Source organism: Artemia sp. Qi Xiang Cuo, chromosome 17 (genome assembly GCF_049724085.1).
Source record: "Artemia sp. Qi Xiang Cuo chromosome 17, ASM4972408v1, whole genome shotgun sequence".
Taxonomy (NCBI): Eukaryota; Metazoa; Arthropoda; class Branchiopoda; order Anostraca; family Artemiidae; genus Artemia; species Artemia sp. Qi Xiang Cuo.
The window spans coordinates 40,873,734-40,896,818 of NC_142810.1; the positions used below are offsets into that span (position 1 = coordinate 40,873,734).

The 23,085-nt window shown below is 35.0% G+C and overlaps 1 protein-coding gene across 1 annotated transcript in view; it reads left to right on the forward strand.

The window, feature by feature from the left end:
• Nucleotides 1–23,085, forward strand: part of eRF3 (eukaryotic translation release factor 3) — an 85,482-nt gene that overhangs the window by 24,973 nt on the left and 37,424 nt on the right. Inside the window, exons 2-5 of the mRNA XM_089103726.1 lie at nucleotides 8,130–8,402; nucleotides 11,516–11,662; nucleotides 14,089–14,216; nucleotides 21,587–21,759. Of these exons, the coding sequence (XP_088959852.1) occupies nucleotides 8,130–8,402; nucleotides 11,516–11,662; nucleotides 14,089–14,216; nucleotides 21,587–21,759 (721 nt within the window). The remainder of the gene's footprint in view (nucleotides 1–8,129; nucleotides 8,403–11,515; nucleotides 11,663–14,088; nucleotides 14,217–21,586; nucleotides 21,760–23,085) is intronic.

Sequence of the window (23,085 nt, forward strand, 5' to 3'; positions counted from 1 at the left end):
CACATTCAACTCATAGCTCACATTCCATATCAAATAAAAAACTTAATATAAAAAACACCAGCACCGGTAACCATGGCTTCATAATAATTAATAATTATCTATTACATATAGTTTTAAATTATTTTTAGAAAGCAAAATAGAAGAATGCCAATCCAAATAACTTTCATAAATATTCCAAAACTTTATTATTGAATTTTTTGGAGAAAATCTGGACTGTTCAGTATGAATTCTAGGGCCAGGCAATTTAGCTGAACGTCCTCTTAGACTATACTTAAGTTCCGCGGGCTTTGGCAACAAGTAGTGTCGAAAGCTAACTCAAGTCTAGGCCTGCTGAAACGCACTATCACCAGCCGCTCCCGTACTGTCTTCCTGAGACTTTACAAGGCTATTTTTAGGCCGTTCTTGGACTTCGGAAGATGTCTGACATCCCCCTCCTACAAGCATGACAACAGAATAACTGAAGGAGTTCAAAGACGTGCCACCAAACGCATAACAGGTCTGTAAAATATGCTGTGTGATAAGAGACTGGAGCACCTAAAACTACCAAAGCTGGTCTTCAGACGTTGCAGATGTGATATGATGCTGACCTACAAATATAATAGCAAAACAACACCCTCCTCACAAAAGATACAGGTCAACACAACACTAGAGGACACTCGCAGAAGCTAGCAAAGCAAAGAGTGAAGACCAGAATACGTCAAAACGTTTTTACTGAGTCTATTTCCAACAACTGGAACAACCTTCAAGACGAAACCGTGACTGCTCCCACTAGTGCCTCCTTCAAGTTAAGAGTTGACAAAGAATGAAACAACAAGCCATGGAAATATAAGTGGGACAGTCCATCCCTCTCAGCTGCCAACTAATGCAACATCACTGGGCCCATATCACAGTGACATTCCAAATTATCATCATTGATGCGGAGCAGAACAGATCCAGCATGGACCTTATTTTGCTCTGAAGTGCAAATTAAGGTATACGGTGAACAAAAGAAATTAATAGAATCAAGAGCCAATGGTAATAATTGTTTAATTTGTTTAAGTCTAAAAAGGACACTATGGACTAGAATGACGAGCTCAACTGTACCAAAATGTATATAGACTCTTAGTAGGGGAATTATCAGGAAGTACTGATGGGGAAGGAATGAAGGCTTTTAATGTACGAAGGGCTTTATTTCGAAGACGTTGAAGGGGCTTAATTCGAGATTTAAAAGTATTTAAATAAGCAATGGGACAATAATTAAAATAATAATGAATTAAAGAATAATAAACCCACTTAAGGGCAGGGGAAGGGAGGTAAAATTTTAGATAACACAGTAACACTACATTCCTTCCTAGCTGAATCCTAAGTCTATAGACATGAAGCTTCTAAGATATAATTTCATCAACTACAAGACCTAGGTACTCTGAGAAAGTCGAGAAAAGATGATAAAATGGATCTTTGATGAATTTGCTGAAAAAGCTTCTCCAGTATATAAATAGCAGGCCAAACTATAAGTTTTTAAAGAAAAACCGGAAAGATTCAAACTTTTATTTTCTTTTTCCCTCAAAATGACTTTAGTCAATATAAAACGAACAGAAATTTATTAAAAAACTTTTTCCAAAAAATAAGTTTTTTAAAAAAAAGTAAAGAACTCCATTAAACCAAAAATGAACAAAAATAGAATCAAATAATCTATCAAGCATACAGCTACCACAAATCAGTATCAATAAATAAAAGAAACCCCAAAAGAACATAAATTAAAATAAATAACAGTCAAACTCAAAACAAGCAGAAATTAATGAGTAGGGTTCAAAACCCCTATGCTTTCTTAAAGTTAGAATATAATTTGTACTTTACTGAAAATTTTCTCTTTAGTGTTTTTGCTTTTATAACTTTAAGAAATCAAAAATTAATTAAGATTTTAAGGAATAAATATCATCATATGTGTATTAAGCTGACAATGCACATGTCACTGAAGAAACAGTTTCTCCAGAATATAAGTAGCAGGCCAGACTATAAGTTTTTAAAGAAAAACCGAAGAGATTCAAACTATTATTTTCTTTTTCCCTTAAAAAGACTATGTCAATATAAAACAAACAAAAATTAATTAAAAATACTTTTTCCACAAAATAAGTTTAAAAAAAGTAAAGAACTCTATTAAACCAAAAATGAACAAAACTAGAATCAAATAATCTACCAAGCATACAACTACCACAAATCAGTATCAATAAATAAATGAAACCCAAAACAAACAGAAATTAAAATAAATAACAGTCGAACTCAAAACGAGCAAAAATTAATATGAGTAGGGCTCAAAACCCTTATGCTTTCTAAAAGTCAGAATATAATTTGTACTTTACTGAATTTTTTTAATGTTTTTGCTTTTATAACTAAGAAATCAAAAATTATTTAAGATTTTAAGGAATAAATATCAGCATATGTATATTAAACTGACAATGCACATTCATTTGAAAAAAAAAGTCAAATGAACGTGCATTGCTCGTTTTGAGCACGTTTTGAGTTTGACTATTATTTATTTTAATTTCTGTTTGTTTTGGGTTTCTTTTATTTATTGATACTGATTAGTGGTAGTTGTATGCTTGGTAAATTATTTGATTCTATGTTTGTTCATTTTTGGTTTAATGGAGTTCTTTACTTTTTTTGAAAAACTTATTTTGTGGAAAAAGTTTTTTTTTTTAATTAATTTCTGTTCGTTTTATATTTACATAGCCTTTTTCAGGGAAAAAGGAAATAATAGTTTGAATCTTTCCGGTTTTTCTTTAAAAATTTATAGTTTGGCCTGCTATTTATATGCTGGAGAAACCCTTCCAGCAGTTTTTAACAACATAAACTCTTTTGAAAATCATGATACACATAGTGGTGTTTAATTTAGTTATATACATCCTCTAGTTGACCTGATAAATAAAAATTAATACCATTCCCCGAAAATTATATCCATGCTCTTTCACAACCTGAATATAATTACACTCTTTGATTTAGTAAAATTTTAAGAGCAGAAGTAGTAATAGAAGTAGTCCCAAAAATTTGAACTTAATACCCTCAGTCGTTCTTGATATATTGCCGAGATGTCGTATTTGTAACCAACATACAAACAGTGTGTTTTGATGTAATTTTAAAGCAACAGTAGCTTTTAAGCATAATGGGCAAATTACATAACTGTTGGGGGTTGACCTACCCAGTAACCCTAGAGATATAGTTACTAGACCATTCAGCTATGCTGAACAATATGGCTGTCTTGAAATTTTGATTGGAAGTGTCTGAAAAATTATGAGCTAAAGAAGAGGACTGATTGCCCTCAACCACTTTTGACTCTTAAGAGGGCACTAGAACTTTTAATTTTCAGTCAAATTAACTCCTTTAAGATATCAATGATATTACTAGCTATGATAGAGCATCGCTGCCTATGTCTTTATATGTCCTATAGTGTTTATATGCCCTTTTAATGCCTGCATGCATCTAGGTTTTTGTTTAATCGAAACTCCTGAACATTCCCTAAAAGTTTCAACTTAATGCAATTAGTGTCGTTAGTTACAGTAACCGAAGAAGCAGCATTAAATGAATACACACAGTGTCTTCTGGTTAGATCAAAATCCACAACCTATTAAGCTATGAAGATTAAATTTTCAGAGAATATTTCTGTTGTATGGATGACAGTCTGCCATCCGTATGCAGGTTGTCAAAAAGGCATATGAGTAATATCTTAGGAACCGTTTCGTGTGCAAAATTAAAACTTACGACGTTTGTTGTGGGGGAAGTGGAACTAACCAAAAGACAATATTTGCATCATAATACTAATGCTTTTACTCCTGCAACTACTGCTACTATTACCGCTACTATTACTGCTAATGCTACTAATGCTACAAAAGTTAAGACTACTACTATTAACTGCATTGCTACTGCTACTACTATATTTACTGGTGCTACTGCTACAACTAACAAACCTAAGGGTATTGAGGCAAAATTTTTGGGCAATATTGCAACTGTATTGAAATAAATTGAAAACACACTATGCCCATGTAGGTTGTCAAAACGACGTATCAGCAATGTTTCAGGACCGGTTGATGGTATTAAGTTAAAAAATTTCATTGTGTGTTGAAGGGGATGTTGAAAAAAAAGGTGCTATTTGAATACTGCTACTAATGCTACTACAACTATAACTACGCATAATTACTGGACCTTTCAAAAATGCTGAAAAAATTGATGTTTCTTAACTTTGTTTGGATATTTATTATGGGAAATGATGGGCGTGGGGGGGGGGAGGAGGGAGGTTTCTCTCATCACTTTGACTCTTAAAAGGTGCACTATAACTTCCAATTTAAAATCAAATGAGACCCATCTGAATCTCGATACGACCTCCCGTTCCATAAAAACCTTATATGCCCCCAGGGCATAACTTTAGCCCTTGCCCCAGGGCTCTGGAGGGTTGTGCCTACCCTGGAAGCATTCTTATATGTTCTTTGGACTATTTTAGACAAAATTGCCATTGCACAATTTCAATCAAATGCATTTGGTGAAAAGAAGGGTAGTTCGGTGGGGGGCTGCTACTTGACTGCCATCATTATTGACTCTTAAAAGGGAACTAGAACTTCAAATTTTAACCAAATGAGCCACCTCTAAAGCTTATACAACCGTCCCTTCCATAAGAGCCTTAAATGCCCCAGGGGCATAACTTACAGCCCTTGCCCTCAGGCTCTAGTGATTTGTATCAACTTCAAATGCCTTGTTATATGATATTTGGACTATTTTGCATAAAAGGACTGTCTCAAAATATCTATTGGATACATCTCAGGAAAACACGACATGTCTGTGTGTGTGTGTCGGGGGGGGGGGGGGGTAGCTGCGCTCTGATCACTTTGACTCTTAAAGAGGGCGCGATAAGTTATGATTACCAATCCAGTGAGTCCCCTCCAAAGCATATACGACCACCCTTTTTATGAGAGCTTTATATGCCCAAAGGATATAACTTACAATGCTTTACCTGAGAGCAGTAGGAGAGGGGGTGTCTTCCTCACAGACAGAATTTCGAAAGCTTTACCTACGAGTAACAAATTTGTTTTCTTCAAATTTTGATTGGGGATGTTTAGGCAAATGATGAGCGTGGAGGGGGGAGGGCTGTTTGCTCTCAAATCACTTTGACTCTTAAAAGGGGCACTATAACTTCCAATTTTAAATCAAATAAGCCCCATCTGATGTATCTACGACCGCCCATTCAATAAAAGCCTTACATGCCCTCATAATATAACTCAAAACCCTATCCCTAGGGCACTGTGGGTGTTGTGTCATCCCTAGAGACATTATTATGTTCTTTGCACTATTTTGAAAAAACAATCGCTATCTCATAATTTCAATCAGATATGTTTGGTACAAGGAGGAGTTGTAGGAGAGGGGGGAGGGGTTAAATGCCGTCCATCACTTTTGACGCTTAAAAAAGACCTAGAACTTACAATTTTCAAGCAAATGAGGCTCTTCTAAAGCTAAATAACCATCCTTTCCATAAAAACCTTAAATATCCCCTGGGCATAACTTACAGCCGTTGCCCCTAGTCTCTGAGGTTCGTTTTAATCCCCAAAGCCTTGTTATATGATATTTAGATTATTTTGAATAGAATGCATATCCCAAAATTTCTATTAGATACATTTCGGGACAATACGACAAGTTTGTGTGTGTGGGAGGGGAGGTAGCTGCCCTCCGATAACTTTGATTCTTAAAAAGAATACTAGAAAGTCTGATTACAAATCCAATGAGCCCCCTCCGAAGTTTATGTGACCGCGCTTTCTATAAAAATCTTATATGCTCCCTGGGCATAACTTACAACCCTTGCCCTGAGGGCTGGGGGGATTTGTTATCCTCAAACACATAATTTCCAGACCTTTCAAATACGTTGGACAAAATGGCTATCTCAAAATTTTGATTGGAAATGATGGGGGTGGTGAGGGGGTCATTTGCCCTCTGATCACTTTTGATTAATCAAAAATGCAAGTCCTTTCAATTTCCAATCTAATGAGCCCTTTTTGAACCTTCTGTGACAAAATTTTCTATAAACGCCTTATACGCACCAAGGGCATAACTTACTACCCTTGTCCTTAGGACTATGGAGGGTTGTCATCCTCAAAGACATAATTTCTAGACCTTTCAACTACGCTGAACAAAATAGCCAAATCAAAATGTCTGAGGAAATGATGGGCGTGGGGGGGGGGGATTCTCCCTACTATTACTTTGGACTATTAAAAAGGGGAATAGCCTTCTCAATTTCCAATCGAATGAGTGCTTTTTTAAGTTTTTACGACAACGGTTTCTATAAAAAAAAAAAAAAACTTGTATTCCCCCATGGCATAACTTGCAACCTTTGCCCTGAGGGCTTCGGGGGGGGGGATGTTGTCATTCTCAAAGACATAATTTCCGGACAGTACAACTAAGTTCAACAAAATGGCTATATCAAAATGTTAATCAGAAGTGCTCTGTGAAAGGGTGGGCGCGAGAATAGGGTTCGTTGCCCTCCAATCACTTTCGACTAGTAAAAAGAGCACTAGCCCTTTCAATTTCCAATCGAACGAGCTCTTTTTGAAGTTTCTACGACAACGCTTTCTATAAAAAAAAAACCTTGAATGCCCCCAGGGCATAACTTACAACTCTCACCCTGAGGGCTGTGAGGGGTCTTCATCCTCAAAGACGTAATTTCCAGAACTTTAAACTACGTTGAACAAAATGGCTATCTCAAAATTTTGATTGGATGTGTTTGGGGAAATGGTGGGCGTGAGAAGGGGTTAATTGCCTTCCAATCACTCCGCTATTAAAAAGGGCACTAGCCCATTTACTTTCCATTTGAATGAGCCCTTTGATGTTTTTACGACATCGCTTTCTGTAAAATTCTTATATGTCCCAGGGCATAACTTACAACCAATGCCTTGGGGGCTTTGGGGGGAGTGTGACCCTCAAAGACATAATTTCCGGACCTTTCAACTACGTTGAACAAAAAAATTCTGATTGGATGTGTTTGGAGAAATGGTGGGCGTGGAAGGGGTGTTAGTTACCTTCCAATCGCTTTCGAGTATTGAAAAGGATACAGTCCTTTCCAATTTCCAATCGAATGAGCCCTTTTCGAAGTTTCTACGCCAACTCCTTCGATGCGAAGTGCCCTGGTCTAAAAGAAAAAAAAAAACACAAAAAAAATAATACATTGTGCCAACATCGTTCTTACTTAGGCAGCGCTATTACGCTGCCTCAAATCGGTTAAATCTTCATGCTTTCCCCTGTCAAATACCGAGTCTATTTCCATCCTTCCCATTTTTCAGATCGTATATTATAAGAAATGAAACACTTAACGTTTGTGTATTTGAATGTAATATACTAACGCCTGTACAGCATACCCTTCAAAGTAAACTGTTAAAGTACTTCAAACACCACAAAGTTTCACCGTCAGTCAAAAGCCTGGCTCACCTAACCTGCACAAAGAGTATTGAAGTCAAATTATTAACATGGATTATCGAGTTCGTGGAATTCAAAGAGGTACGCAAGGCATAATTAGCATATTTTTTTTACTGAATCCCTTTAGGTTGCTTTTTTTTTAATTTTGGTGGGTGGCTGCTAACAATTGTTTAGCTTTGAATTTGGAGAATGAATCCATAAATATACAAACTCTAAGTTATAGTTGTATGCTAGTCCTCCTACCCTCAAGGGGGCAGTCGTGGTAATCCTAAGAAAAGTCCGGTTCGAATCATGGAGTCTTTCAGACCACTCTTCGTGTAAGTATCCACGTAACAGTGAGAAGATAGCTACCTGTCTGTATTATAGGCCTTTTCGTCTTGTAACTGCAGTGAGATAAAAGCACATAACCATTTTTATTTGTTTATGCTATAGTACAGAACACTCATCTACAAAGATCTGGAAATGGGGGTGGGACAGAATTTGTCCAAATGACCTCTAGGAAGGGCTGTAAGTGCATTTATTCTCCCAAAAGGCCTTATCTTGTAAAATATCTGAATTTCTTTTAACTTCTTCAAGTACTTATTGGAAGATGAGTGCTGCAGCTTTCACATAAAAACATAACTAGCTTCATCTTTTCTTAATATTGTTGTCATATGCCGTTTATTTGAACAATGTCTTTTTTTTTACGTATTGTTGTCTACTAGGAGTACAGGACAGGCCATCTCCAGCATCAGAACCCCCAATAGACGATTGGGAAGAAGCTGCTGAACCAGTACCAAAGCCAGAAACAAGACCTACCAATGAAGACAATGCCACTACACCTGGAACGCCAGAAGAGTCATCTGAAGGAACTCAAAATGATGATAGTGGATCACAAGACGACGATACATCTACTGAAGAACCTAAGAAACAATTTAATGAGGCTGGTAATAGAACTAAGAAGGAGCACGTGAATATTGTCTTCATAGGCCATGTTGGTGAGTGGTCCTTCTTCTCTTTCATCATTTCTATCAACCAGATATACAAGTCTTAAAAGCACAAACATTTGGGAAGATTAGAAAGAAAATTCAATTTATATTTAATTTAGAGCATGCTTTTGCTCTTTACATCTGAAAGGTTTATTCATGGAGAAAAGAAAGCAAACTAAAATGCCACGTCTGATAAACCATAGTTGTTGTTTTAAACAGATCCGTTGTTAAGAACAATACAGACAAGCGTTGCCTACGCTATAAAATAAACTGTACGGCATTTCGGACTAAAATCGTGCCACGAGAGATTAATGTGTACCATCTGAACAGCAGGTTAAAAATAATTCATAGCGAGAAGAAAATTTTAAATAAATTAAAACTTGAACAGATACCCAAGTCAGAAAGGAGCAAGTAAAACCCAAATATACCAGAAAATTTTTATTGTACAAAAAGTAGGGCAATTGTACCGCGTTGGCAACGCTGATACAGATTCGAAGAAAAAAAAAACTATAAAATACTGTAGGTGTGTAAGGTATTTTCTGGTTTGACATTTACTGATAATAGAATAAAGATGGTGATTGTGAATATTGTTTTCATAGGTCATGTTGGTGAGAGGTTTTTTTTATCTCTTTTGAAATTTTTACCAACGAAATATACCAGTTTTAAAATTAGAGACATTTTGGGAAGATTAGAGCGAAAATTTAATTTAAATTTTAATTTGAAACGTACTTTTCATTTTTACTTGGAATGGATTGTAAATATAACAATTGGTAACAGTTTTAATTTAAAATTTGAATGTTGGGATTTTTTTCATAAATGCATGATGCTAATGGAAGTATTAAGGTCTTGGCTTCAGATCTAAATAGATTTATCAATGAAAAGAGAGAAAAAGAAAATAAAGCTAGATGAAACAGAAAACATTCTGAAAAATAACATTTAACACAAAAAACAACATTCATAAAACTAACATGAATAATATAAATTCCAAGCAAAAAAGGAAAACAAAAGAAACATTGAATCTAATAAACTACAGTTTTTTTTGTTTTTTTTTAATAAATTTAATATGATATTTGAAATACAATACAGATCCTAAAAAAAGGCTGTATAATTTTGTTTTAGTCTGTAGGATATCTTAAAGTATTAGGCTATAATAAAATGAAATGGTCATCCTGTGATGACATGATACATTGTATATGTAGCAGGTTTTGTTTTGTGCTAGCTTTGTGTTCATCTACCTTTCATTTTTCCAATTAGGATAGTATTAAGAGCCCTTTCACCTGCTCTGACTTCTAATTTATTCTGTGTCATGAAGAAACTGAAGAACCTTTTTGAAATATTGTTGACTTGGATCTTTGTGCTTAAATTTTAGGGCAAATTATTAATTGAGAAAGTTCAATTAGGCATAAACCATAAACTATGAGTGATTTAAAAGAGTAGAAACTGGCGCTAGTGCTGACAAAAATATTGCCATCTAGTATTTGGTATTTTTCTGTGTCATAATTTGGCAAAATGTGTGCCAATTAATAAAAATAATAGAGGAATAAGTGTCTGAGCTCAGCTTCTGTATGTACTGGATTGACGCCGCTTCTTGAGTACAAGGTCCTTGCATCCTGTAGTGTGTTGCGCTATTTCTGAGTTCAAACTCGTGTCTCTTATTACCTGACCAAACCCACTGCGCCACCAAAGGACACTCGGCTTCTGTAATAAGGGATAGTAATCGGATTAATGACGCTTCTTGACTACTAGGGTCCCAGCGTCGGCCCTGCAGTGTGTTGTTACAGCAAGGTTTGATCTCTGGGTACTGTATTATCATGTTAATGTCAAACTCACTGTGCCACTACAAGACACTCAGCTTATGTAAGAAACATGATTACAGAATTTGAAAAAAATGCCAAGTTACGCTAAATGCTAGATAGCGTTGGTGATGTTTTTTTGTCAGCACTAGCGCCAGTTTCGAATCTTATAAGTTAGCAATGTTCTCTGACATTACCAATGAACTAGGCTGATTTTAGTCTCAATTTTCACTGTCTTTAAAGCAGTTCCTTTGTATTTCCTAAATTTTCTTTTCTATATATCACTAAACTCAATATTTGAATTTTTTCTTACTTCTCGACCTATGAGAAGTTTCAGACGAAAGTGGATTTGGTATGTGTATGCCAAAAAAAGTACAAAAAAAAAAATGCTAAATATGTAAGATGTAGTAGGAAAAAGTGATTAAATGCGTATTTGAGTTCTTAGAAATGTAGTTTAGTTCTTCCTCAATTTTGCATAACACCATAATTAATTACATCATTTTAAATCAACAATAATTAATTACATCACCATGAATAATGTTCGGTGCAATAGAAAGCATGTATATAAACACTAAAGGTCTTTTTATACACTGAATATGACTAGTTTGTGCAGTTTATGTACTAGTGATAGTCATTCAATAATCTACCCTCTACTAAAATATTTAATGGAACAAAAAAAGATGGGAAATTAAAGCTGTTTTGCAAAAAATCCTAAAGCCCTAAAAAATTCAAGCTATAAAAACAGATAATTTGTTTACATAGAATACTGTTTGGGGATAACTTGGGATATGTATCGCCTTTGGGATAGTATTTATACTTTTATCAATCTCCTTAACTCAGGACTGAAATCTCAACATCCAAGGAATATCCCCAAGGGGAATATCTGAAGGAGTGACAGCCCTAGACTACTTTGTCCATTCCAAGGGCATTCCAAGGTTTTCTTTTTTTCTTTACTTTGTCAGCTGCTCTTACGTTTATCGGATGAGATGTACGGGTAAGTTGGGGGATATATGGTTGGCACACTTAATAATAGTGATTTTCAAGGGAGCAAGTGATTTTCATGAGTATAAGTCCATGTTTGGTACAACATTCCTCAGGGAGTGGTTTTAGGGGCACGTGTACCCTCCAGAAGGTCAAAAGTTGTTCTGATTGCAGGGTTGGAAGGCCGGAAAATACCATTGGGGAAGCTTCTGCATGCTTAGTAGTAGTAATTGTTTAAAAGCGTATCGTCTTGTCATGGTGGAAATCTTTATATTGACTATGACTTTTGAGCCCCTCCCCCCTGGTTTAGAATTCTTCACACATTTATAGCTGTTTATACACTTTTAGATGCTGGAAAGTCAACTATTGGTGGACAGATTCTATTTCTGACTGGACAAGTTGACAAGAGGACCTTAGAAAAATATGAAAAGGAAGCCAAAGAAAAAAACAGAGAATCGTGGTATCTTTCATGGGCCCTTGATACAAATCTAGAAGGTAAGAAGAAAACATTGTTTGCACATGGCTTCATCTTAGGTTTATCCCTATTTGAATTTTTTTTTTCTATGATTTTCCTTTTGGTTGTTCAGATTTTCTTTTGATTGTCACAAAATATTAAAGGTCACAATGAATGTACGAAGTTTCACCAGTGTTTCCAAGCCAAGCCGTGAAAAGTAATATGCGTAAACAAATTTCGGTAAATACGACGAGGCTTTTTGTTTGTCAAGATTCGAACAAAAGACAATTTGTTGACTCTTATTTTGTTAATAACACGTTACTTCAAACCGAGTTAGTACCCTCAAGGTCTAAGGGCTATTAGCCTATGACACACACAAGTCGGACTGGGAGATTTACATCATGACTTCTGACGAAGAAAATTGAATCTAATATGAGCTTTAAAAAAATTAAGCAATAATAGCGATTATTTGAATCAGAAATAATCAGAATTATATGCATATGCGCAAAGAGATAAATGTAACAATAAATGATGATTTGCCTTTCTAAAAGTATGCTCTTGCAGATAAGTCAATTAACTATTAGGGTATTTTGAAGCGTTAATCTTGAATGAATTCAACAATAACAAAATTAACGTGTAGCTTAGAATTTTAGCTATTCAATGATATATACAATTTTTATTCATTCTTTGCGTATTTCGTGACAAGATGCTAGGGTTACATTCTTACGTAGTTTCGCTCATTCAATCACTGCTGTTGTTTTTGACACAGTTTACCACCAAATTAATAGAGTGTTTGTCTTTTTGTCACAACAATGAGGAAAATTACATTTTCGTAAGCTTTTCCCTTATTTCGTGCACTTGTCCCTTATTTTCAAACTTGGCGTTTGCTAAGTTATGAACCTTCATGGTAGCGTATAGAGATCCTTTCCACTAATACTTAAGTTTTGTATTTTCGCTGATATTTATGACGTATATTGTCATGTAAGTTTGCCCTTTACCCAGTTAAAGAATCTGATTTTATTTTTTCTTGTTACTTTAAACTGTATTCCTTTTTTTATTCTAGTGTGTTATATGGTTCCTTTTTTCGCTGCTATTAAATATGATAGAAAAATACTGAATATATCCAGAAAAGTTCTTGGATATGGTAGGACGGCGTTTATAGAGATTTTTTCAAGACAGAGGAGGGGGAAGAGCTTCAAAAACTATAGAAAGCATTAAATTCTGAAGATAGTTCAGCATCTTTTCATTCAGCTTTAAGCAACTACGTTTTCGATAATCCCAACCGTTCCGTACTATTGGATGAAATAATTCTAATTAGCAATGACCTAGGAATCAATCAAATTGTCCGTAAAGCAACTGAAATGAAGCAAAATCTTAATAATTAAACTTAACTAAATAGAGACTTGGGTGGGTACACACTTAACTCATTTACACAAAATTAAAAAAAAATAATTGACTACAGAATAAAATCAAATTAGGAGCCAATCAAAATAAATCAGTTTCCAAAACGAATTCAATATTAGCAGCAAAAATGGCTAATATTGCAATAAGGAATTCTTCCAATTTTTAACCAATTCAAGTAGCATGAATAGCCAACTTTTTTTTGGTCAGTCTTTGCTGAACCTATGTGAGGTGAGGAAGCTGAGACTTTTTAAAAACGTATTTCATGACTTTTGTTTTAAAGGTTGTTTAGTTATGGGATCTTTGAGTAAGTTCGTTTTCTTTTTATTTGTTTTGTGTTTTTATTTCGCTGATGAAGGGGTGGATATTTGTTTAAACAACTAGCTCTTAAATGTTTCAGACACAGGCACACAAACTAGGAATCCATCTGAACAATCCTCTGACACTAGTTGGGTTTTCATGAAGCCTCCATTAGAAAACACTTTATTTCATGAAACCTAATGTCTATTTTGTTAAATAAATAATCCTTTTAATTATTATTGTCCTTTTACAGCAAGAAGTCCCTCTTAACATGTCTAGTGACATGGTGGGTATATACTAACACTCTTTTCGTACTAACTGTATTTTTATGAAAGACAATTACATGCGAAAACACTTTGTTTCATGAAACATAACCTATATTCCCTTACGTCATGGTCATTTTAACTATTATTGCTATTTTACACTGAGAAGCTGGGAGATAAGGCTTGAGAATTGAATGATGATATGACAGTGAAATAGATAAAGAAAAAATTAGAGTCAATAAAACTTTTGTTTAAGATGGTTAATTTTTCGGTCTTGACTTGATCAGTATTCTGACCAAGTCTCAGACGGTCTATATCGAACCATTTACTAAAACTAAAACACTTCTTCCCCCTGTTTTTAGAACCAGTTTTTGAATTCATTGTTTTACTTTTTATTTCAACGCTACCTCTTACATTTGGGGCAAAGATGATCGAGGATTAAGTACAATCACAGCAATATCGTCTGCTTTTTTTCGCTTTTAATTTATTTTCTATGATTCTAGAACGAGACAAAGGAAAAACGGTTGAAGTTGGTCGAGCATCTTTTGAAACTGACAGCAAGCATTTCACAATTCTGGACGCACCAGGCCACAAAAGCTTTGTGCCGAATATGATTGGAGGAGCTTCCCAGGTAGATTTTTATCGGAATTACTTTATATTCTTAGAATTATTTCACCGGTCAGGGCAGAAGATGGGGGGAGGCTATCAATTTTTAGGTTAGTCATCTATGTGATGATCTCTGGTTAATTATATTTTAAATCAAAATAATATAGACAACAGTATATGTCTTGCGTGCTCAGTAGCGTTCATGCATTCATTCAGTGAACATCTCTTGTTTTCTGAGAGAATTATCTGTTGAAAAAAACCGGTTTTTGGCTATATTGACTGCGTGTTTGAACTATTTTATTTAGATTGGATTATTTCATTTGGATATTTAGAAGGTGTTTATTAGAAAGTGGGGGGAATTAAAACGCCCCCCTTGCGGGTAAGTCTTTGTTTAGCGACTTTACATTGAGATTTGACTACGCTTAGACTTACGATGGCTGAAATTGAAAAATTATTTTGAACCCGTTATTGAATTGTGTTACGAGAGCTCTTACAGATGGAATAAAATTGGACTGTGTCGTGAAAGCGCGTGTTGCTTTTTATACACATGAAGACGTTATAAAGGCAAAGCGAATCCTTCAGTCTGAGCTGAATATTACGAATCGTCTTGTCACCAAATCTAAAGATGAAGACAATATCATTGAAATGTGCAAACTTCTAGTAGAAGCCGCGAAAAAGAATGTCAGCATGCCAAAATTTATCATCTTTAACCCCCGCTCGGTTCTGGTTATTGGTGATGTGATGAATGCAACAGTTACTGCCAAAGTCAATGAATTTTCTCGGAAGCTTGATAGTTTTTTTAGCTACCCAGTCCGCTCCAGCCGTCAGTTATTTCTTAAGCAGTCGTAGTGCACCTGAAACGTCCAAGCCTAAAGAGCCTAAAGACGGAATTAATATGTCCTAAAATACTTTCGTTGCCTGAAAACCGATGAAGATCGGAAATGACCATTGATTCCACCAGGATAGATTGCGTCAAAACTAAAGAGGGGAATGTTTTTCTACAACGAGGATACCTCCTGGAATTTCAGCGACTTAACGGGATTTACAGCCATTGGGCCATCTATATCGATAATAATGAAATCATTTAAGATCAATCGTTACCACAGAGCGTTTTGAACTCAAATCCTTCGTAGCTGAATGACAAGTCCATCTCCAGAGGACCGTGGTAACTTCTAATATAAATATACCATTCTGTTTATGGTGTCTAAGATGTAATAAAAATGTGTGAAAATTATCCCATACGATTTTGAAGAAATTAACTTTTTCTTCTCCTCTATTATTTACATATAGGATTCAACACTGGTTCATGAATATATAGCGATAACTTAGTGTATACTGTCATTTAAAATGGTTCGATTCAAAAGTGTCGAAGATTGGTATTACAATCCCTTTGTCAAAAGCATGTGAACAGTTTTGTGGAAAAATTAAAGTTGCAAATACCTTGTAACAGTGTAGTGGATAAAACTGTTCCTCTTCCTTGGAGGGTTGTTGGTTGAAACCCCGCCTGTTGGAAGGAGTGAAAGTCAAATTAAGGAATGATAAGAACGTGAACTGCTGTCATTGCTAAATTTGAGTGGTCAGGGAAGAAATTATTCCCAAGAAAACAAGAAAAAAAAACACAAATAGAGAAAATTGCAATGAGGTGGAAAGAATTGAAGTTAAGGTAAGGAATAACAAGCGAACATTGCCTGTTCGTGGCTGCTACAACCTAGTAAAAGATGAACATGGCCCATAGTGACCAGACCTTATAGTTGCTGACCTCATTTCCTACCTTAACCGCAGGAATGTTATTCTCGTAGATAGCACTAATCAGTTTAATGTGTTTGTCTAATATACCAAACAAAGATAAGACCTTCGCTAAAACGCTTCTATCAACAGAATTGAATGCTTGCTCATAAGCTATAAAGCTTAAGACCAAAAGTGTTATAACTCAGGCACCTCTAACTACAAAAAAGCCATGGGCTTTTTCCTTGTTGTAATTATCTTTAAAATGTGTCTCGTTAAGGATTACTATATACAGCGTTAAACGTGTTCACGTATCAAACAACTTTTCATTCTGTGCCTTTTCAAAGATACTTGATTATTGAAGCTAGTCGTATTTCTAACAAGGATATGTAATAAGCTTCAAATTTTGGGTTTTCTTTTTTAAAGGTTTTTTAAATTGTTGTAATCCCGAGTCAAAATGGAATCATCATTTGTAATAATTGCAAATTTTGGTTTTTTGGCCTTTCTACTCACATAATATAACTGATTGCGTTAAAACTTATAAGCTTAATAACGTAGCGAGTTGATTCTATCTAACAAAAAAAATAATTTTTAAATTTTAAATTTGGTATTTTTCTGGTTTGAATTAAAACATTAAAATCATTGCTCAGGCACCGTAAATATTTTTGCAGTTTAAATTTGATTCAGTCTTCTCCTATTACTTTTCCTGTGCTCCTTAAGACAAAGTCCATCAAATTGGTCAATATAAATGGAAATAGAATACAACCCTGCTTAACTTCTGATTTTATTCTAAACCAGCTACTAATCTCATTTCCTACTTTAACCACAGCAGTGTTATTCTCTTACATAGCACTAATCACTTTAATGTATTTGTCTGGCATACCACACAAGGATAAGATTTTTGCTAAAGCTCTTATATCAGCTGAATCAAACGCTTGCTCATAATCTATAAAAACTGAGGACTAAAGGTGTTTGGTGATTCAGACACTTCTCAATTATTAATCTAAGAGCGAGAATTTGGTTGACATATCTCCTACCCTCCCTAAAACCGCACTGTTCTTAACTCAAAACTTTGTCTGCAGCTTCTCTAAGTCTAAAAAGTATACTCATACTAAATAATTTGATACCTACAGAAACCAGCCTAATGCCTTTATAATTAGCACACTCATTCTTATAATTTTTTTATACAGGGGTTTAATTAGGGTTTTCCTAAAATGCTTGGTGCATCCCCTTTTTCTAAAATGATGTCCATAATCTTCAGTAACTTGTTTCTAACCTCATAACCACCATATTTAAGAAACTCATTTACCACACAATCAGCACCTGGAGCCTTATTGTTCTATCATCCTTTTAGTTTTGTTAGTAATTCTTTTTCAGAAAATAAATATTTCTTCACTGCCTAGTTGTCACGAACTTTAGTCATTCTCTTTTATATCTATTCTTGTATATCTATCCCAGTTTAAAACGTTCTCAGAATGTTCTGCCCGTCTCTCTTTAACCCTTTGTTTATTATTAATTTTCGCCGCGCTCTTATATTAACTGGGACAAGCCCAGTTTAACTACTCCCTATCAATTTCTTAACATACCAGTACAATATATGCAATATTTTACTTTGACTTCTAGATCTTCTGCAATCGTATCCATGGCCCTCACTTCACACCTCCTTATTTCATATTTTAATGCTTTCTTTTTATTTTCATATGATCTATCACATGATTTTCATCATGTGATGAAACCTTTGGTAAAGGTTTTATCCTTGTATGGTATACCAGATAAATACATTAAAGTCATTAGTGCTATGTACGAGAATAACACTGCTTTGGTTAAGGTAGGAAATGAGGTTAGCAGCTGGTTTTGTATTAAATCAGGAGTTGAGCAGGGTTGTGTTCTAACCCCCTATATATGGATCATTTTGATGGACTTGGTCTTAAGGAGCACAGGAAAGACGATGGGATAACACGGAATCTAACGGGGAGGGAAGAGTCTCCTGTAGTTATGGTATACTGAAGATCTAATCATCTTGAAATAGACTGTGAGCGAAATGAATTAACTTTCAGAGCTTTTGCAAGTTCAGGGTGCCAGAATAGGTTTGAAAATTAATGTTAGAAGACTAAGACACAAAGGCTAGGAATAAGTGAAGATGAAAAGGTGAAGTTGGGTAATGAAAAGATTGATCAGGTGGACAGCTTCACTTACCTTGGTAGTATTATTAGTGAAGATGGTGGGACCAGTGAAGATGTCAAAAGTAGAATAGCCAAGGCTCAGGGTGTTTTTTCACAGTTAAAAAAAGTTTGGAAGAAGTGGAAGATAAGTCTGCAAACCAAAATTAGAATATTAGAAGCTACAGTGATGACAGTGGTCAAATATGGCTCTGAAGCATGGGCGCTCGGAAAAGCGGATGAAGATTTGCTAGATGTTTTCCAGAGAAATTGCTTAAGGATTGTTCTGGGTACCCGGCTGACTGACCGTATTTCAAACAATAGGCTATACGAAAAATATGGTTCAATACAGCTCTCTAGGGCTATAATGAAAAAAAAAATTGAGTTGGCTAGGGCACGTTATGCGGATGACAGATTGCCGAAGATTGTTCTTTTCGGCCAACTGTCTAGGGCTAAACAGAAAGCAGGTCGTCCTCGTCTGGGGTGGAAGGACGTCATGAAGAAAGATTTAAAGGAAAAAGGAACTTTATGGGTGGGTGTAAAAAGGGAGGCTTTGAATAGATTGGGATGGAGGAGGAGCGTGCGTAGCTGTGTTGGCCTCAGGTGGCTTGGTGCTGCGGTGAGTTGTTAGTAGTAGTAATAGTATCCATGGCCCTCACTTCACACGTCCTTATTTCATATTTTAATGCTTTCTTTTTATTTTCATATGATCTATCACATGGTTTTCATACGATAGTTCTTGTAAAAATCCGTCTTCCTCTCTTAAACAAAAAGTATTTTCACTGATATTCCTCGCTCTGTTCCTAACTTTCTTCCCTAAGACACCATCAGCGACTTCACAAATATTTTCCTAAAATTATTCCATCTATCTTCTATATTATCAAATTTTAAGGACTCCAGTTAGTATTAGACTCTTCCTGGAAAGTTTCTCTCAAATTCTCATCCTGGAATCTACCCGCGTCATAGCAGAAGGTAGTTACCTTTCCTAAATTTCAGCTACAGCAATCCTATATACACTAGTATCTTATATTGATCCCGCCAGTCTTTGGTTTACAATAACATAATCAATAAAGGTAGCCGTCCCAACATTATGTGAATACCATGCTAACTTATGGGTCATTTTATGACCAAATACTGTATTGGTTGTAACTAGATTGTTATACCTACAAAATTGCAGCAGTCTGTAGCTATTACTGTTTTTTTTTTTGCACCAAATTTACCTAGGCTAGGGTACCATCTATCCCTATATCTACCGACAGGGGCGTTAAAATCTACTAATAAAACCTTATTCATCGTGAGCCCTACTCCCTGTTTATATACCTCATCCTTCCTGCCTGAGTAAGTAAATTCCATACCACCTGTTTTCATGTTTCCTACCCTTGAGATATGATTTTCTAGAACTTCCATTAATTCCAGTTCGAAGCGTCTGAATTTGTCGGTCAAAATGTTGATACAGTAGTAAAGTTTTAATGTTGTAACAATCCAAATAGCAATTTTATAATTTTTAAATCATTGAAATGATTTTGGACTCAGGAAAAGCAATGGTCCCAGAGCCAGTACAGGACAGGGACTAACACATCTAACACACTTCTCACGTGTACCCAGAAGCGCTTAAGCCGGCTTAGAACCGGACGGCAAAAAGTCCCTGGGACTTGCAGATCTTGGTCACAACATGGTTTCATGGTTTAGCTAGGAAGAGGCTTTTCAGCCCGAAAACGCCCATCAACACGGACCAAACCCAGAAGAATTATCAATTAATCAAGAATATATATATATATATATATATATATATATATATATATATATATATATATATATATATATATATATATATATATATATATATTATATATATATATATATATATATATATATATATATATATATATATATATATATATATATATATATATATATATATATATATATGTATGTTCTCGAAAACGGCTCCATATTATTTCGGGAAAATTGGCATCTTGGGATATTCTCGCAGAAAAAAACGATCTATATAGGTCAGAAGTCTGAGAGAACTTGTTAAGAGCCTTAATTTTGGTTTTTGCAAATGACATCATGTACTATGTTAGTACACTTGAGACATCATGTATGGCATCATCTTAGCATTTTCTTATATGATTTCATGCATAGCATAAATAAGATTGTTGAGTTTCCAACTCAACAGTTATTTATATAATATAATGTCCGCTGGAAGGCCAAAAAACGAAAATTTGTAGTTGCGGTTACTATAAATGATCATTCTTTGGAACCAGCACGGGAACTATAAAACGTGATAAGATGAGAAATTTGACAACCTCGACTATCAATCGCGACAACACCAATAGGGACAGCTAAAGCAAAGGCCATTGCTAAATTGTCTGAAGTAATCAAAATCCAAAAACGTGTCAAAAATGAAAATGAAGAGCAAATACACGGGTGATTAGAAAATATGCGAAAGCGACAATTAGAGTGTGTCAAAAATGAAAATGAAGAGCAGACACCTGCGGTTAGAAGGCACACGACCTCGAGCATGTGAGTAAGTCAAAAATGAAAATGAAGAGCAAAGATACGCGGCTAGGAAACAAGCGAAACTGAACATGTGAGCGAATCAATGAAAATCAACCTTGACAGCGTGAATCACAACTTGTCAAAAATGAAAATGATAGCAATGACGACTGGGTTTGGGATTTTGACATGGATAAGTTCATTAATGCCTACCATACCTTTGTTAAAAAAACAAAGGATCGGCGATATGTATTTCATAATGACGAAAGATAAGCCGAGGTAAAACGAACCAAACTAATTGAAAATGATAGCGATGATTATTGGATTTTGGATTTTGACATGGATAAGGTCATCACTGCCTACCGTACCTTTGAAAATCAAAAATATGGACTAGATTACTCGTTGGAAGAAAAAGAAGTGTTTGTCCCATCACATGAAAAATTAAAAGAAACTAAAGGCTCGGTGATATGTCATTCATAATGACAAAAGACAAGCCGAGGCAAAAGTTAAAGGTCCAGTAAAAAAAATATGTACTTTAGGAAGGCACCACTTCTAATTTAAGCTCCGTGTGGACGTTTTGACATCAAGAAAAGGCTATATATATATATATATATATATATATATATATATATATATATATATATATATATATATATATATATATATATATATATATATTATATAAGGATGTCTAACAAACATTAAACTTAATTGAATGTTGAGCCATCAAACTTGATGTAAACCATTAGTTGTTAAATTCTCTCACGACCAATACAAACAATCAGGTTTGACTTTCAATATTCATTGGTACTTTGATTATTTCCGAAGGTTTTCTTTATACTTTAATGCTGCTCAAATTGATATTAATCTTTCGAATACATTTGTCCACGATTTCTTATTTTCTTTTGGTATTTATAATAATGTTCTTACTTCTTGTGTTTGCAAAACGTATTTTGAAAAATTACGTCGTTCACTCATTTATTACATCATTCATGCGTCATAATTTTTCTAGGCTGATCTTGCTGTCCTTGTTATATCAGCCAGAAAAGGTGAATTTGAAACCGGTTTTGAAAGAGGAGGCCAAACTAGAGAACATGCTATGTTAGCAAAAACAGCGGGCGTTAAACATTTAATGGTGCTGATTAACAAAATGGATGACCCTACAGTAAATTGGAGCGAAGCAAGGTATTTTCTTTTCTCTCTGCATGAAAAAGTTGTGAATAAATACTTACAATTCTTAGCCGAAAAAATGTATGTTTTGTTTTAAAATACTGAGTGAATAACTAACCTTATATTCTCACATACTGCGTTTGCGAAATACCACTGAGTGAGAATCGGAACCGAGGGGATTTGCAGATACTTTTATCAGATAAGATTTACTGGTGAGATCTATGGTCGGTACACAAAGATAGATTGGACCAAGGGATTTTCATGAATAGTACTCCCTGTTTGGCACAACCGTCCTCAAGGCGGATCCAGGGGATGATTTTAGGAACACGTGAACCCCTCAGAGGATCAAAATCTGCCCTAATTACGGGGTTGGAGGGCCATATTATGCCAATGGGGAAGCCCGTGATTCGTTGATGCCCAAATAGTAACTCTTTTTTCAACCCTGCATGCTTAATAGCAGTAATTTTTTAAGAGCAATTTGGCCATATTTGCAAATTTGCTAAGATTTATAGAAAATGCTTCAAGTTGGGGAGATTGCAAGAAAAGGAATAATAAGTGAAATTTGTTATTGTGGATGTATTATTCTGTATGAGCTGAAATAATGCAGATCTACATTTTATTGCAAATTTGTTTCTATAAGTTGTCCGTCTTCCACAAAATCGCCCACGCATCGCAAAAAAGCACAATTTTATTTTACAAAACGCTGTTTAGGAATGTTGGAAAACTCCAGGCTTAACGACTAAAAATTATATATCGGTGTTTTTTTTTAGCGAAATATTAAGAGAACACACATCATTCCAGTTGTAATTCCAGCTTAGACCAAGTGAAGAAATAATTGTGTCGAGTGATATTACCCTCATTAGCAGTGTTGTAACTTACATCGTGTTTTGATAATTAACTAGCTGCTATCCGAAAAATTCTTTTTAAAATGCTGTTGTAAAAATATGTTTCGAATCTACCCAATGATACTTGTGGGTAGTTTTGCACCCTGATGGCACTAATAGAAGATGCTGCTAAAAGTTAAGAAATATCTAGAACAGATACATTACAAACTTTATGATGCAAGGCAGGGAAGGAGTAAAATGTACTCGTCATCATAATTGAGCGAGCAGTAATTGTTTATGTTTTCTATATTTTTTGTTTTCGAAAACAGAACTATTTTTTTCAGAAAAATTGCATTCTAATGTTTTCTGGTGTGAAAATAACGATCTAGAAGAAAATTGGTTTCCCCTTCCGAGCTCGCTTAATATATATATTTTTAAATCTTCTACTGACTGAAATTAGAGGCCCTGAAATTGAGGAACTGGTTCTAGGCTTTACAAGGATGAGTGAATAGCAATA